This window comes from Sapajus apella, unplaced genomic scaffold, assembly GCF_009761245.1.
Source record: "Sapajus apella isolate SASKATOON/1434 unplaced genomic scaffold, GSC_monkey_1.0 scaffold5, whole genome shotgun sequence".
In the NCBI taxonomy this organism is placed as follows: domain Eukaryota; kingdom Metazoa; phylum Chordata; class Mammalia; order Primates; family Cebidae; genus Sapajus; species Sapajus apella.
This window is the reverse complement of record NW_022436945.1, coordinates 15,025,480-15,042,958: the sequence shown is the minus strand read 5'-3', so window position 1 is coordinate 15,042,958 and position 17,479 is coordinate 15,025,480. Positions and strand designations below refer to the sequence as shown.

The 17,479-nt window shown below is 37.1% G+C and overlaps 1 protein-coding gene across 4 annotated transcripts in view; it reads right to left on the bottom strand.

Moving 5' to 3' along the window:
• Window positions 1-17,479, bottom strand: part of ANAPC4 (anaphase promoting complex subunit 4) — a 40,764-nt gene that overhangs the window by 12,166 nt on the left and 11,119 nt on the right. For 3 of the 4 annotated variants that reach the window (XM_032273554.1, XM_032273541.1, XM_032273549.1), the window contains 13 exons: window positions 17,412-17,438; window positions 17,275-17,319; window positions 16,262-16,346; window positions 15,453-15,557; window positions 14,073-14,156; window positions 12,610-12,696; window positions 12,133-12,197; window positions 11,787-11,829; window positions 11,613-11,689; window positions 9,714-9,814; window positions 9,578-9,629; window positions 4,114-4,169; window positions 1,131-1,180 (listed from right to left, as the gene is read on the bottom strand). In XM_032273554.1, coding sequence (XP_032129445.1) covers window positions 1,131-1,180; window positions 4,114-4,169; window positions 9,578-9,629; window positions 9,714-9,814; window positions 11,613-11,689; window positions 11,787-11,829; window positions 12,133-12,197; window positions 12,610-12,696; window positions 14,073-14,156; window positions 15,453-15,557; window positions 16,262-16,346; window positions 17,275-17,319; window positions 17,412-17,438 — 877 coding nt within the window. The remainder of the gene's footprint in view (window positions 1-1,130; window positions 1,181-4,113; window positions 4,170-9,577; window positions 9,630-9,713; window positions 9,815-11,612; window positions 11,690-11,786; window positions 11,830-12,132; window positions 12,198-12,609; window positions 12,697-14,072; window positions 14,157-15,452; window positions 15,558-16,261; window positions 16,347-17,274; window positions 17,320-17,411; window positions 17,439-17,479) is intronic. The other variant, XM_032273545.1, reaches the window with a different exon arrangement.

Sequence of the window (17,479 nt, the reverse complement as noted above, 5' to 3'; positions counted from 1 at the left end):
AAATGTGGCATTTTTACGATCTACTAAAAGCCACAGGAAACCAGCAAAGTTCTTTCAAAGAAATGTAGATTGTTCAACTGTGAAAATATTAACTCCTGGGGTTCTGAAATGTAATTAAACACGTGAACTTATCTTCCAATCAGCTAATCCAAGAGCTGCAAAACTCCTTATCGCCTAAGGTTGTTTATTATTTCAGGCCTTGTGCTAAGACCACATGTGCAGAGGTCCCTCCTTTGGGAATGGGAACTGGACCCCAGATGAGACGCATCACCCTAAGTCAAGGGCTGGAGGCAAACAGTGCTGTCTGCTTCAGTGTAGACCCCTGATTCTTGCAATGACCTGCATTCATCCCAATTTAGTTCTTCAGCCCTCAGAAAATTATATTTTAAGATCCCTTCCAACAATTGACATATTTTATCTCCCAAAATAAAGCTAACAGTGATGTCAGAACAACAACTATTGTGAAACTTTCCTGGTTTACAAGGCCAATCACCCACAGTGCAAAAGATCTACTTAGCAAGAATTGTGGAGAGTGGAAGATCCCTTTGTCACCTAGTTCCCACAGGCTTATTTTAATGCTGCCCACTTTTTCAGGCTCAAAACTACCTATCTCAACAGTTTCAGCAGGGGTGAGGAAGAGTGAGCTGCGGGAATCAAATGGAAATTCTGCCCTATTCTGTAAGACTTCCCTGGAAGGAGATTCCATCACCACTTGCCTCAGTCCTTACAGGAATCCTTTTTCTTTCTTTCCTTAGAAAGAAACTGTTGCTTATCAGACATCAACACAGGTACTAATATCTAAGCACATCTAATTTCCAAGGAAAAGAAGAAGCATGTAAAATTTAAGGAAGTCAAAGTAAGGAATACAAGGATGCTGTCTTACATGGATTATAAAACCTTATCCAAACATGAAAACTATAAATTCAGATAGCCATAATGAAGGTATTCTATGAGATGAAACAATACATAAAACATACAAATTTCTTTCTGAAGAAGTTGTGGCTTAAGGGATCTAATGTCTACATCCTGACATCCTGTTAACTAATAACTGAATAAGAGTACCAAAATGGCCAGCACAGCTGAGTTCAACCAGGACAACGTCAACACTGCAAAAATGCACCAGTACATACTACCTTGTTCAGCTCGGGAAGCACGTGGTCTTCTGTCATTCTCAACATTGCTGGAAAGATAAAGTTAAAAAATTATCTTTAAAGGCAAACTACAAACATAATTTAAATTATAAATACATTTCAAAGACAAGGTGTTTTACACTGAACAAAATCTTCAATTTTGTACAGCTTTTCACCAACAAAAATCATATTTCTTCCAAAAACTAAAGGGTGCCAGAACTTAAATTTGATTCATACTTTCATGTTCAAAATTGTTGGTGTAACCATTCTAAACTATTTTTTTTTTCTTTTTCTTCTTTGATTCAACCTGTTGTCACTCCAGACAAATCTAACTGCTGTCTGTACTAAGACTATGTATGCATGGATCCCTCCTTCTAACCTGGTGATGTTTCTTTTTTTTTTTTATACCTCCAGATGCTTAAAGGTTTTTTTTTTTTTTTTTTGAGACAGAGTCTCATACTGTCACCCAGGCTGTAGTGCAGTGGTGTAATCTCAGCTCATTGCAATCTCTGCGTCCTGGGTTCAAGCAATTCTCCTGCCTCAGCCTCCCGAGTAGCTGGGATTACAGGCATGCGCCACCACGCCCAACTAATTTTTTTGTATTTTTAGTAGATACGGGGTTTCAGCATGTTGGCCAGGATGGTCTCGATCTCCTAACCTTGTGATCTACCCACCTTGGCCTCCCAAAAGTGCTGGGATTACAGGCGTGTGCCACCACGCCTAGCTAATTTTTTCATATATTTAGTAGATACGGGGTTTCATCATGTTGGCCAGCATGGTCTCAATTTCCTGACCTCATTGTCTGCCCGCCTTGGCCTCCCAAAGTGCTGGGATTACAGGTGTGAGCCACCATGCCTGGCTATACCTGGTGATGTTTCTGCTCTTAAAATCAGCAAGCCATTCTTTCCTCCAAAGCCTTACGATACCAAAGAAACCTGTTTATTTCCCTTGGTCTTTTCTGCTACGCACTTACAGTTACGCATATTTATATGCCTTTCTTTGATCTAGGATCTGTGGTTGACTCTCTTTGTCCTTTCATAGGGTTGTCCTCATCAGTACTATGTGTTTTGTATTATGTTCCACTTAAGTCAAGACAAAGTATGTTGCATGTGCTTCTGCATGATATTTGAACATGGTTCTTAATTGTATTTGGTCAGTAACAAGCAAGTCACAAGTGATTTTGCAAATACAGAACTGTTTTTAGCTAATTTAAACTTCTAAGTTATCTGAAAGGGGGGCTAAAATCTAGTTCCACTCATTCTTATCCATCAAAAAAAAAAAAAAAAAACCACTTATTGAGCATACTCTAGGTGCTAGCAATATATCAGTATAAAAGATATCCCTGCCTTCATGGAGAACACATTTTACAAAAAAGAAAACCAAGGTTACACAGCTACTGGAAACAGAGCCAGGATCAAAAGTAGATCTCCACTTCTCCAATCCAGTGTGCTTTCTTCAATGTCCTGCTCTAATGAGAAGGACCGAGCAGTAACTCATTTCTCTTCTAATCTTGATTCTTATTACAGTTAGAATGTGCAGTAAGAATAAACACTGCCTAAATTACCTCCAATAATTTTAAGCAAAACCAAACTACCTCTGCAAAGACAAAAAATACTTCTAAGGTCTCATACAGTTTTAATATTGTAATTTATTCTAATTAACAACATGGATCTTAAACAGGCCAGCCTGATAAGCCCTCTGGTTCCTCATTCTGGCTAGTATTGGTACAGTTTCCAGAAACATAAAAAAATTCCAAGTATCATCATATGCAGATCACATTCAGTTTTTTTTTTTTTAAAAAGGCAATTATGTTAGGTTGAAAAATATAAAGTCTGTTTTTACAATATTAGAACTGAAGATATGGACATTTGTTTAAAGGATATCAGCACATTACAGGTAATTTACATTCTATTTTACTCTTTAGAATTTCAACAAATGTGGGATAAATTACATTTACCCTAAATTTTGCATATGTTGGAAAGAAATGTATGCTGGATTATTTTAAGGATATTTCAAGTTCACAAAAATAGCAATATAAATGGACCTAAATAAAATATGCATATAATACAGAGTGAATACAAAACATTTAATATCAAGTCGATAAATACTTATCAACTACCTGCGCAAACGCAAAGACATTGTGAAGACACAAAGGCCATAAGTGGTCTGCATTCTACTTAGCTGGGCATCAATACACAACAGAAGTGGTAATGGAAATGTTCTACTTCTACGTGGTCACTAGCCATTTGTGGCTACCGAGAACCTCAAATGTGAACAGTAGGACTAAGGAATCAAATACATAGTTTTATACGACTTCAATCTACTTAAACAGCCACATGTGGCTAGTGGCAACCATAGTGGACAGCAGAGATCTAAACACAGAAGACCAAATAATCGAACGAAGATAAGCTCACCAAGGACAAAGGCTCTTTTTTTTTTTTTTCTTTTCTACTTTTAAAATCTAGCACCTAACAGTGCCTAATACTTTTAAAAAAATGTTTAAAAATGTTATTTTAACCTAAGGAGACATTATAAAGTGAAAAAGTGTGAACTATCGGTGAGTGACAGGGATAACAGGGGCTACAAGTTAGCTTTAATTGTTCTGTGAGGAATGTTTCCAGCACAAGGAGAAATGTTTAAGGTGATACATATCCCAATTATACTCACTTGACCTTTACAAATTATATGAATGTATTACAAATTATCACAAGTACATCGAAAATATGTATATTTATTATATACTAATAAAAAATAAGTATTTCTGTGGGGAGGTGGGTCTGCATGAGAGTATGAATAAAATAAGACTGGCCACGTGTTGATAACTGCTGAAGTTAGGTGATTGGTACAACAGGGATCATTATACGATTCTCTCGACTTTGGTAAGTATTTGAAATTGTACTAGATTTACCGAAACAGTCTAAGATAATACTCCTACAGGTTTTTTAAAGTGTTAAAATAAAAATGCTTTACTCAATTAACTTACCCACATAGAGCCACCGAAAAAATGCTTTGAAGTTTTTCATACTACTATCTATAACTCTAAAAAGATAAAAACAAAAAAAATCAGAAATAAGATTATTATGTGGGGGTTCAAATATCACTGCTCAACTGCCAAGAAATATCATAATCCTTACTGTTCTATTTTATCCTATCTGGGTGATATTTAAGTCTTTAGAACAGCAGATATTACAAATCAAACACATACCTAAAAATAAAATTTCAAAAAAGCAAATACTGATTATTTTCAAAAATAAAGCAAATAACTTAGAGTCTAACTGGTTACAACAGCCTTGACACAAACTGTGTAACAGTCTTTTTTATTATTTGGTAAAGCATGAAATCCTTTTCTAACTTGGAAAATAAATGAAATCAGAAAAAAAAACCAGTGTTCAGCATTATTCTCATTTTAAAAGAAAATACTCATTGGTCGGTAAGAAGAAAAAACCAACTACAAGAGGAAATCATTATTACAGATTAGTGCTATGTCATTACCTCTGATATCAATGGACGTTATTTTTGGAAGCTGAGTTTTTATTCAAACAATTGAGATCTCAATTTTGGGGATATATTTAGCTTTACACAAATATACCCCCAAAATTAAGTGTTATAAATGGAAGTCATCTTCATTTTGATAAAACTGTTTCTGAATAGAGATGGGTTATCACTTTTTAAACAATCTCTTTAAGCTCACATATATAAGATAATTACTCTAGGCAAATACCTGTGCTTTTCATTCCTAAATCTCAAAGGCCTTTCTAAGCATTGTTTCATAATACCATTGGAGAGAGAGGTCAGTAGCATTAACCTTTCAGTACAAAGTAAAACACTTGTAATAAAAGACTGAAATATCTCTTATGTTACTAAGCAACATAATCAAAACCCTCTTGCAGCAATGATCAAAAAAAAAAAAAAAAAAAGAAAGAAAGAAAGAAAAAAAGTTCCTTTGTGCAGTCACTATCTTCAACCCAATCCCAGGCCACCAGACCAACATCAAAATGCTCAATGGCTCAGTTTCTCCATCTGTAACCTGTAATAATTCTACTAACCTGAAAGGAACAATCAACTACCTTTTGTTCATATTGAGAAGTGACCACAGAAAGCATAATATTTTATATTTGTTCCTTACAAATATGATGAATCAAAAAACACTTCAAAATACAATGCCATTTCTCCTTGTGTTTTTGTCTTCTAAGTGCACGCAACTACAGCCTCTACCTCTAAAATACCATTAAAATGGCCATTGATGGAGAGGGGTACATGTGTTAGAAACTGAGAAAAACAAAGAGAACAATAGAAATCAAATTTCAGAAATGTCAAAAGCGACAGAGGATTGATGCAGCTCAACAGCAAAAGTGAATGATGCAGCTTAAGAAAGGAGGCCCGTGCCAGGCAGTGCATGGAGACGGCAGCTGGGAAGGAGCCTCTGTGCTCTGAGTTGTCTCTCGGCCCTTACATGTCCTCACTTCCTTCCTAAATTAGTTCAGATTTGAGGGCCATCATTTTAATCTGATCCTTGCTTCAGTTCCCTTGCTCCTCCTGTTTCATGTACTCATGACACCTGGCAAATCTAACAGATCCCTGCTCTGTGCCCCACTCCTAAAGCAGACCTGCAGCCATGCCAGCGGGCCTCACTTTCCCACTCCCAGAGCCCTCCTGTTCCATTAGCCCACTAGACCTCCTGCTGGACTAGGCAGCTGCTTCACAGGTCTCCTTGTATTCTTAAACCTCCAGCAGTGCCTCCTCATCCTTACTCTCAGCTGATTATGGACGTCCTGTTAAGATAATAAAAGCACCTTGAAGGGAACATCCCCCGAATCCCACCTGCTCACACACTGGCCTCTGCGACCCTCCTCTCTCAGGCTTCCCTCCTGTAACTGGATGAGCTCCTGCCTCTGCTTTTCTAGCCCTTTCCCTTCTGCACTAGATCCCACCTCTCTCATATACTCTTGCTTTACAGCCTCTCCTCTCTCATCTCAATTTTTTCCCTTCTAGAAGATCATTCCATCCATATATAAACATGCTCCAGTTCTTTCCAAGATAAAAAGAAGAAAAAAACCCAACAATTCTGTTTCCATCTACTGGCCATTCCCTTTACAGCAAAACTCCTCAAGCGGCTGTCCTTGCTGTCTTCTCTGCATCTGCTCTTATTCTTTATTGTACCAGCTCCCATTACTCCCCAAGGTGGCTCTCATCAAGGTCACTATCCTAATAATATTCTAAGACTCTAATCTATTCTTGGTATTTCCCTTGCTTGACTTAGCATCTGACAACCGATCCCTCATTCCTTCCTGCAGTGCCTTCTTCGCTCCGCCTGCAGGACGCCCACTCCTCTGGTTGTTCTGTCTCTCCCATTTCCTCTCCTAGTTCTTCATCGTCCCCATTCTTAAATCAGGTCGCTCCTATTCTCTAAGCACACTCATTGTCTCATCCAGTCCCATGGCTTTAAATAACACAAATGTGCTGAGGGCTCCCAAATGCACATTTCCAGCCTGGACCCCTCCCTTCAACACTAGTCTCACATAAGTAACTCTGTGCTGGACAGCTCCACCTGCAGACCTAATGGGCATTTCAAATTCAATACGTCAAGCCAACTGACAGGGTGACCAAAATTATCATCACTGAGCGGGGTGGACAATGGACATTGCGTGTGCTGCTGGATGTGACAACTTGAGAAGGACACACCAATTACGTGGTATTTCTGACCGGGGATCTATAACCTAAATATAATCATTAAAAAAAAACAGACAAACCTAAAATGAGGAACACAAATAAAGATATACAGACACACATATACATACATATGTATGATCTGCTTTTTATGAAAAAATGTCAATTTTCATAAAAGACCAGGAAAGTATGAGAAACTGCTCAAGATTAAAGAGATATAGCAACTAAAATCAATAGGTGATCCTGAACTGCATCTTATCATACTGGACATAATTGGGATAATTGCTAAAGGGGAATTGAACTGAGGGTTCATGTGCTGTATTAGTGTTCAAATTCCTAAATTTGGTAGTTGTACTATGGTTATGTAAGAAAATAATTTTAGTCTTAGAAAAGATGCACTAAAATATTCCAGGGCAAAGTCACCTCATATAAACAACATACTCTCACATGTTTCAGAAAAGATAAATTATATGATAACTATAGCATAATATTTTTAAATGATGAATCAGGCAAAGGTGTATTACCAGAGTTGTCTTTATTATTCTTATAATTTTTATGTAAAATTATTTCTAAATATGAAGTCTAAAGAAAAATCCAGCATGTCCAAACCAAACTCTTGATCTTACTCCACAGTTCTCCTCCCTAAACCTGCCTTCACGTTAGTTCCGCCTTTCAGTAAATGTCAATTCTACTATTTCAAGGGCTAAGACCCTAAATTCATAATTATTCTATGACTCCCTTATTATCACCATCTGTCATAAGCATTGAAAAAATGTTGTTAATTATACTCTCAAAACATATCCTGATCCTGACCACTTCAGATTCTGGCCATCATTTCTCTCTTGGCTTCTGTCCTTGCCTATCTATAGGCTATTCTCAACTCAAGCAAGAGGGATCTTTCTGAAACCTAAATCTCCACTACTCCTAATTCCCCAAGGGCTTCTCATTACATCCAGAGTAAAAGCCGAAGTCCTAACAACTGCCCACAGGCTCTATGCAACCTGGCCATCCTCTACCACCTGTCATTCACCCCTATATTACTCTCATTCAATCCACTTGAGCTACAGAACCCTTGTTCCTGCAACATGCCAGGCATGCTCCACACTCAGGGCCTTCACACTTGCTGCCCGTTCCGCCCCCAAACATCAACAGGGCTTGCTCCCTCCCATCTCCTTCCAACTTCACCTTCTCAGTGAGGCCTCCCTGACCACCTATAGAAAGTTGAATTCCCTACCTTATCATGCCCTAAGTCCTCGTTTCCTGCTTGGTTTTTCTCAACATTACTTATCACTGTCTGACCTGCTAAATGTTTTAATTACCCATTTGTTTATTGTCTGTCTTACCACATTAGAACATAAGACCCATGAAGTCAGAGATCTGTTTCAGTTTAGTTTACTGCTACATCCTCAGTGTCTAGAACTCATTTAAGACACAGTTAAGTACTCAACAAATGTCTACTGATGAATGATGCATTTGACAACAGTCAAACTCTCAGAAAGTCAAAAAGACAAAGATATGAAAAATATAAGAGAAATAGAAGAGATACAGAAATCAGTCCACCATGAATTCTAATATCTGACCAAACATATTTCTAGAACAAAAATCTAGTTTAAAACAAAGAGAAACCAAGGCATAATGGTCTGTAGTCCCAGCTACTTGGGAGGCTGAGGCAGGAGGATCACCTGAGCCCAGGAGCTCAAGTTCAGCCTGGGCAACATAGAGAGACCCTGTCACAAAAAATAAACAAATAATAATAAAGTAAATAAAAGATGGAGGAGGAAACTATTAAAATAATGTAATACAAGAGAATTCAGGTTAAAATGGCTTTCTTATTATAACAGAATGAATTAAAAGACCAACATCTAAAAACACTGTTATGAAATTTCAACACATCAAGAATAAAGAGTAACACTTTTACAGCTTTTTCAAAAAAGGAAAAAAAAAAAAAAAACCAACCCATAAAGGGCTGAGAACCAGAAGCACCAGACCTTCCATCAGCAACAAAAAGCCCAAAATACTATGATTTTGTAGTTCTATGTGAAAACCAATAACCCTCATGGAATCCTAAACCCAGCCAAAACTGTCAATTAAGTGTAAGGACAGGAGAAAAAACACAAAAGGAGATAAAGTTTACTTTCTATGTCTGCTTTTTGAGAAAGTTACTGGAGGATATTTTCCAGCAAAATGATTAAATAAATCAAGAAAGAGGCAATCCTGGCAGTTCTGGGTCTAACCCAGTAAAGCAATGAAGAAAATGCCTGTGTGGAGAGCTGGGGCACAGCTGCAGGCTGACACAGAGGGGTGGGAGGCTAAAAAAGGCCTGGAACAGGGAACTCTAGGGATACTATACTACCCTTCAGGAGGGAAAGGAACGGAAGGATGCAGAACAGACAGACAATGCAAGAAAACAAGCAAGCCAAATAGTCTAGGAAAAACAAAACAAACAGAATAATTTCTAAAAATTGACAAAAGAAATGTGGCATAGTCATACAATTTAGAAATATGGAGGTAACCCATAGAAGAACTAAAAATTGAAGTAAAGAGTTAAAATGATTCCCTCTGGAGAGAAGACCTAGGGTGAGGATGATTAGGACAGGAAAATACAGCTTTACTTTATAAACTCTCTGTGCTATTGGCTTGTCAGAATCATATAAAGGCATAATTGGGATAAAAATTTAAAAACTGATTTAAGAGAATCGTAATAGTTTTTACTAGGTTCTTATTTAGGTCAAAAGTGTCATATTCTTAGGTCAATGATTCCAAGTACTCCCAATACTTACTGAAGAAGTTCATTTGCCTTGAGTATAAAAGAACCCACAGCAGTTATGGCATCTGAAGGAAAAAAAATAAATAAACGTCATTTGTCAAATAAGCAAAATGTGTTTAATGTATTCCACTGAGAAATTAAATCACTACCTTCGATTCCTGCAGCATCTAGTCCAAGAGGTTCATACTTTTGCTTCCACGAAGCCATTCCTTTCAATTCACTCAAATGGTATAATAAAGACTCTGAGCCACTATCCAAACAGAGCAGAAATAAATTAGTATCAAGATGATCATCAAGCAACTACCTTGCCTGAATATTTCTAAATTTTCAGAAATAAAAACTGAAAGTAATTTTCATTTTCCTTCCAGGAGAAATGATTATTTCTCAAAACTATTCCTAAAAACTGCAGCAGAACCATTTGGTCAAGATGACTCCAGAGAGAAACAAATCTGAAAAGAACAAATTTTATAAGATGATGAAATTGTGTTCCACAGTTAGTCCTGACCCTTTTAAGACAGTCGTATGGCCATCTTGTTCACCCAACTACTACAGAGTCAACATTCAATAAATATTTCTTAAGTTCCCACTTTAGGTCAGGTACTGTGCTAGATACTGGGGACATAACGGTGAACATAATCAAAGGGTCTCATGGCATTGACAGTGCCACAGGGAAGACAGTCATGACCAGTCATACAGTGTACCATTTCAACTACCATAAATGCCTTGAAGGAAATACACAGGGTACAAGTATAACAGAAGAACCTGAGCTAATCTGGGATTCAGAAAGGCTTCTCTGAAGGAGTGAATGTGAGCTGAGAGCTGAAGTATGCATGTGAAGAACAGGGTGGGAGCCTTCTAGATAACAAGAGGAATATACAAAAGCCCTAGGTGGGAGACAAAATGTCAAGCTGGAAAAACTAAAAGACCACTGGTGAGGGCAAGGCAGAGAAGCAGGTATGCTAAAGGCCACACAAAGGTCTCCATTCTAAGGGAAGGCATTCGACGTTTTTAAGTTAAGACAGTAATATGTTTAGCTCCACTGGGGAAAATACATTCAAGGGACAGTGTGTACTGAAAGGGCCCAGTTAGTCCAGAGGGTGCTCCAGTGGTCCAAGGGAGGGTGATGTAGTTAGGGTCAGGGATTCTGCAGAAAGGAATTTATCAAAATTTAAACTAAACACCACCAGGCACGGTGGCTCATGCCTGTAATCCCAGCCAGCACTTGGGGAGGCCGAGGCAGGGGATCACTTGAGGTCAAGAGCTTGAGACTAGTCTGGACAACATGATGAAACTCCGTCTCTACTAAAAATACAAAAATTAGCTGTAATCCCGGCTACTTGAGAGGCTGAGGCAGGAGAATCGCTTGATCCTGCAAGGGGGAGGTTGCAATGAGCTGAGATAACACCACTGCACTCCAGCCTGGGCAAGACTCCATCTCAAAAAAATAAAAATAAAAAATAAAAAATAAAAATAAACCAAACGCTCAGCATCCACTTTTAAATTGCTTCAATGGACTAGCTATGGATAGAAAAAGCATGAGACTTGAAAATCTAGGGTAAAGTTTTGGCTCCAACACTTAGTAACTTTGGGCCAGCCATATAACAGATTCTGAACTTTTGTTTCCTCTTGTATCACTGTAAAGCTACCCAGCATTAACCTTTTAAGTTAAAGATTGAAATGACCAACACCTTGCTAAGATACTAAATAAATATACAATATTCTTGGTAAACTGTAAAATGTTAATCTCACTGCTCAAAAAAGGGATACATGCCTTATTTCAAAATATACTTCATGCTTAGGTGATTAAGAAAAAACCCCAGATAGAGTCTAGCCTGGTGAAAAGATGTTGGAGAATTACTTCATAAAGCAGAATTATTATTGACTCTTTCAGTCTTGAGTACACGAAGATTCTTCTCAAATGCCATGCAACAATTTTAGCTAGAAAAGGTTTAAAAAGAGAATGCCAGATGAAGAGAAGGCGGCAGAAAGAAGGCTGATGCCAGGTACGTGTGGATACAATACCAAAAGATTCTACGTCATCTTCATACCTCTGTAAGTGACTTATGACCAATTTTTGTATACTGGAATATGACGACTCTATAGACTGGCCAAGCTTTTTTAAGCCCTAATTGAAAGAAGAAAATATAGTTAGCACACAATTAGGATATTAAAATTAAGAATGTATTCATAGCCATTTTAACACATAGATACATTAACTGCACCTTTACTGTTAACTGATTCATCAGGAGAGTCTGAAGTTCAGCACTACAATGAAAAACAAAGTATTTTTAGTCACCTCTCTATTGGAAATCTGAATGTATCATTTACAACTTTTAAATTTCAAAGCACAAACAAGACTTTGAAACAAAATAAAGAAACAGCTCAACAAAAATTAAATTCTATGCATGTAACATCACATATACCCCATAAATATGTAAAACGTACCAATTAAAAATACTATGTACTATATATCAATAAAAAATTCATATGACTATAAACTCCTTTTCAAATAAATAATTACTGTTAAAAAAGAAGCAAAAGTAGGAGCACCTAATCTGAGTTTATTACCTTGCTTTCCCCCATAATAGCAAGTGCATGAACTCATCTTGCACTGATGTGGTTGTGTTCTTTTCCTAAAGAAGAAAAAATTGTGATATATATATATTTACTAAATTATAGGCATATTTATTCAAAATTACAGGAACATGACTCTCTTTCCTTGCCTTAAACTTCCATCAGATCCACAAAGTGATCATCTGAACATCAGCGACTAGAAGACAGCCAGTCAGCTGTTCTACACCTGCCCTTATTGCCCAAGCCTCACCAGCTCCACTTCACAATCCTGTCTCTACCTAAGCTTTACCAATGGGAAAAGAGCCCTTTTTGGAAATCTGAGAAAACAGTTTGAAGTCAGACTAAGCCACTTGAAAGAAATCTCAATCTTAGCCTTGTATGAATCCAACTGATTTTTCTCATGTACCTCACAGTAAATACAGACATCACGCATTCCTTAACCCTCTCCATGAGTAACTTCAGCTGCTTTACCTGCACAAACTTGGTGAGACGAGAATCCATCTGCATTAGTATTTCTTCCCATGCTTCACACATACATGTTAGTGACAAATTTATATACTATTAGCAAAAAAGAAAAAAAATTGAAATGGCAAAAAATATTTAAACCAACTTGCTATCTAAATATGTACTTATGATCAAGTATCTCAATGAATTTACTTTCAATCACTTTTTTACCTGTATTTATTTATTTATTGAGACACAGTCTTGCTCTATCGTCTTGGCTGGAGTACAGTGGCACCATCTCAGCTCACTGCAACCTCTACATGCCGGGTTCAAGCTGCCTCAGCCTCCCGAGTAGCTGGCCTTACAAGCATGCATCACCACGCCGAGCTAATTTTTGTATTTTTAGTAGAGACGGGGCTTCACCATGTTGGCCAGGCTGGTCTCGAACTCCTGGCCTCAAGTGTTCTGCCCACCTCAGCCTCCCAAAGTGCTGAGATTACAGGTGTGTGCCACCATGCCCAGCCTCAATCACTCTTTTAACTCAGTTAAGATGGAAAAAATGACTCTAGCTTGCTCATCACTTAACAATGAAACATTCCACTGATTCTTAGAATTTCATAATAAAACATTCTTAAATTAAGTTTTTATCTGGTTAAACAAATATCCCCAAGCTATTTATATAAGACATGTCTTATGTACACTAACTGTCAAAATGCTGGTTTGGTCAAGTATTCGATTTTCAAATAGGATCCTTAAAAAGATACTGATCTCTAGAAACCTTTATTATCAAATAAATTAATGACTGTGATTGAATGAAAAAATATGGTCACAATTTTTTGTAGCTCCTCCAGTCAGATGTAGAGTTAATTTCTTCAGCCTTGAGTCTCACTTTGACAAATAGAATGCAGAATGCAGCAGAAATAACGCTGTCGACTCCAGGGCCTCAACAGTCTTTGTATGCTTCCACTTGCACCCTCAATGCCCCGTTACCACCACCATGTGGACAAGCCTGTGCTGGCCTGCTAAAGTACGAAGGATGTGGAGTAGAGACAAGGCCATCACAGCCAAGGGACACATATCAGCTGGTATGACCAAGTCTAGTCACCCAAACTTCTTGGCTAAGCCTCGCCTAAATCACCAACCTAGAGAATTGGGAGCTAATTTGGGGTGGGTTTATTATGAACAAATGTAAACTCATGTGAAGGCGGTTTTTCCTACAATACTTCGTATTACCAATGGCATTTTATTTATGAGAGTATTTTAATGATTTAAACTATTTTTTCCTTTTTTTTGGAGGTGGAAAATAGGGTGTGGTGGAAGTAGATTCTCAATTAAATGTTCTTTTCCTACTTTAATGGATCTTATAAGATTATCTAACAGACTAGATGCCCCTGCTTCATACAGCTTTACAAAACAACATTTTGAAGTTTTTACTCACAGAACTTTAGAAGCCAATAAATATTCACATAAAACAAGCTCTAAATAAATACCTGTAAAAGAGCTGAAATGTGAGTAAACTTTCGGGCCATCCGAGTTACTTCAGGTAAGAAAGAGTACAAGAGATTGGTTTCAAGCTGTAAAATCAAAAGAGTAAACTAAGTCACCATCAGATGCACTTGCTGCAAAGCCAGACTGTAGGTTAAACTAGGTATCACAAAGACTACGTCAGAATTCTGCCCTTTTTGAGCAGTAATGGTTTGGAAATAACAGCACACAGCCTTAGGATTTCCTAACCTATGCATAAACATACACAAATCACTCTCTCTGGGTCATCAACCCCTTCTGTGTAGACAGAATAAATGTAATATAATCTATCTTGCAACAGTGTTACAAAGAAATTTTTAAATCACAAATATATGTAAAAACTTAAGGGAAATAGAAGGAATTAAAGGCTACTGATAAATATTGGGAAAATATCTATCAATGATATATGAATTGTAATAAATTTGTCATTGAAAATTATCTGTTATAAACTTCGCAGTAGTAGAGAATCATCTTATTAGAACCCCAATGCAATCCTGGTGATCACAGTGTCACATAACCTTAAGATGATGAGCAAATATGAACAGTCATTACTATAGTGAACAGTAAGTCAAGAGTTCTCTGATGGTTTGAATACAAAGAGAATGTTAGACGGCATCACACACATTGCATCTGCATCTTTTTTGTTCTACTCTTGTTTGAGAGTCACAAATACTAAGTGGCTGGGACATTTAAGATGAAAATTTTGAGATTTCTTGGCAAGGCTATGATCTAAATACTCTATGAGAGCCCTGTTAGTTTCCTCGAGCTACAATGCAAACAGCACACAATGAAGTACTTTCCCAATATTAAGTGATTGTTTTATACAAGATGCAATGTGCTAGTTAAGAGCACAGACTGTGGGGCCAGACTGCCTAGCATCACCTTCCAATCCTGTGACATCAAGCAAGTTTCGAAGTATTTGTGTGACCATGTACTTACCTAAAAAATGGGGATAATAACAGTATCTGCCTATTAGGATGCTGTGAAGATTCAAATGAATTGTTCTGAATCACTCAGTAGTTGGCACGCATGAAACAATCAGTAAATATTAGCCTTTATTATCAGGGTCAGAGTCCTAAGCAAACATTTGGTACAAAGCCGAACTGGAATAGCAACCAATTAATATGGTCATTAACAGACCATCAAAACACTTTCTATTAAAACTGTATTGGAGTATGGGGAGAATAATATGGCATTCACTATAATAACAATATATATAGGATTTAGAAATTCCAAGTAGATTATTTTGTATTATTATAATGATCATTACAATACAGTGAGATGTGGATAAAAACCTATAAAACCTATTAAATACATATTTACCTTTATCAAGTTCCAATACCCACCTGAAAGTATGAAACTTCTGAAGCACCACTGGTAGAGACTTCTGTGACCACGGATAATGATTTCAAATCACTTGATAAACATAATGCAAGACAAGTACCAGCAATCTGTAAAAGGGTCAAACTCCTTAGTGTAGTTAATATCATTGCTAGGTTGAATCTGATTATAATGCAGAAAGCAAAAATTCAAAGCTTCAGAAAGCAGAAACATATATTCCAGGCTCCTGGCACACACACGCAGCAGATGAAGGTAGGTGTCTGTCTGCATGGACTCTTCTAGTTAGGAGGCCACAAAAACAAGGTGGTTTCCTGATCCCTACCCATCAAGAGTCTCAAATCAAGTGCTGGAGAACCAACGTATTCCACAGGGCCTACAATATTTTCTACCCCTTTTGGGAGTGTAAGAGTCAGACGAAAAAGCTATGGAGAAGACTGAGCGTAGCAACTCAAGTGGATTCAGTACTAGACTTAAGAATGCTTCTGAAGACTTACATTCCAATCACATTTGAAGCTCTTTTATATCTCAGGCTAGAAAAACATTAAACCATAACCAAGTGCATCACTAATTTTTCTGTTAAAGAAAGAAAAAAAATTTGACTAATTCCACGAATAGCTCCCAATCTTTATAGACATATCACAATTATTTTATCTTAGTCAGAAAATTATTCTCTGAGCATTTAAGAACAAATAATTCCAATAATCTAAACTGAAAAAAAAAAAACCTAGTGCTTTATGCTTTTTCCATAAGTGAATTATCTAGTATATTCTAAGAGAAGCAATTTAGAAATAGAAAATTTTAAAGAAAAACTTACCCCTGTGACTCGAGCAATTTTAAACATTCCATAAGCATAAAGCTCAATAAACCCAGAGCTTCCTCCAAGGACAAGAATATTAAGCCTAATTAAAAATAATGCAACAAGCTGAGAACCAATCAACAACACAGATGACTGCATTCTTAAACCAAGATATAAATTATTACTGCTTTCATGTAATCTACATGCCGAAGCTCCCATGCAGGGGGAAGTGAAACATCAAATTCACTAACACTCAATATTCAATCAGATCAGGCTTACTTCTTTTTTTCAAAGAACATAAATTTCCTCTAGCCTAAAAAAATCCACTTACAATAAAATAAGATTATTTTAATAACAACTACATTTATGCACTCTCAATAACAAAACAATCCTTTTACCAACTAATACAAAGTGCCATCAGTTTTATCATGGCTATGATGCTGTATATTAAATGGGCTTAAAGAACATGAATACTTACATTTTAGAAACTGTAGTTTATGTCTTATTAAAATAAACATATGTACATCATATAATTATCAAAGCTTGATAAAATGAAAGGCCATACAATAAAAACAATAATAGATATTAAGGTCTATATATTGTTTGAAGGTATTATCGTCAACAGTGAGGCTGGGTGCGGCAGCTCACGCCTGTAATCCCAGACTTTGGGAGGCGGAGGCAGGTGGATCACCTGAAGTCAGAAGTTTGAGACCAGCCTAGCCAACATGGTGAAATCCTTTCTCTACTAAAAACAAAAAAATTAGCTGGGCATGCTGGCATGCACCTGTAATCCAAGCTACTCAGGAGGCTGAGGCAGGAGAATCGCTTAAGCCTGGGAAGTGGAGGTTGTAGTGAGCCGGGATCACGCCACTGCACTCTAGCCTGAGTGACAAGAGTGAAACTCCGTCTCAAAAACAAAAAATGAAATAAAATGGCAAATAAAGAATTTGCTCCTGAAGCTACTGAAAACTGCCTCAATTATGAAATAACTTTAAGAAGTTAGACTTCTTTAAGATATCTGTAAGACTTACCTGACATCTCCCAAAAGCTTAATAATTTCATCAGAATTTTCTTCACTAAAATATAAAAAGAGTCATCTTTTAATTCTGTCTTTCAAGTGATAACAGATTATCTAATTTGAAAACAAAACAAAAAAAGCATATCTTACCTAAATATTTTTGAGGTGTTGCTATAGCTAGAAGGAAACAGAGATTAGGATAAAAAATATATGTAGCA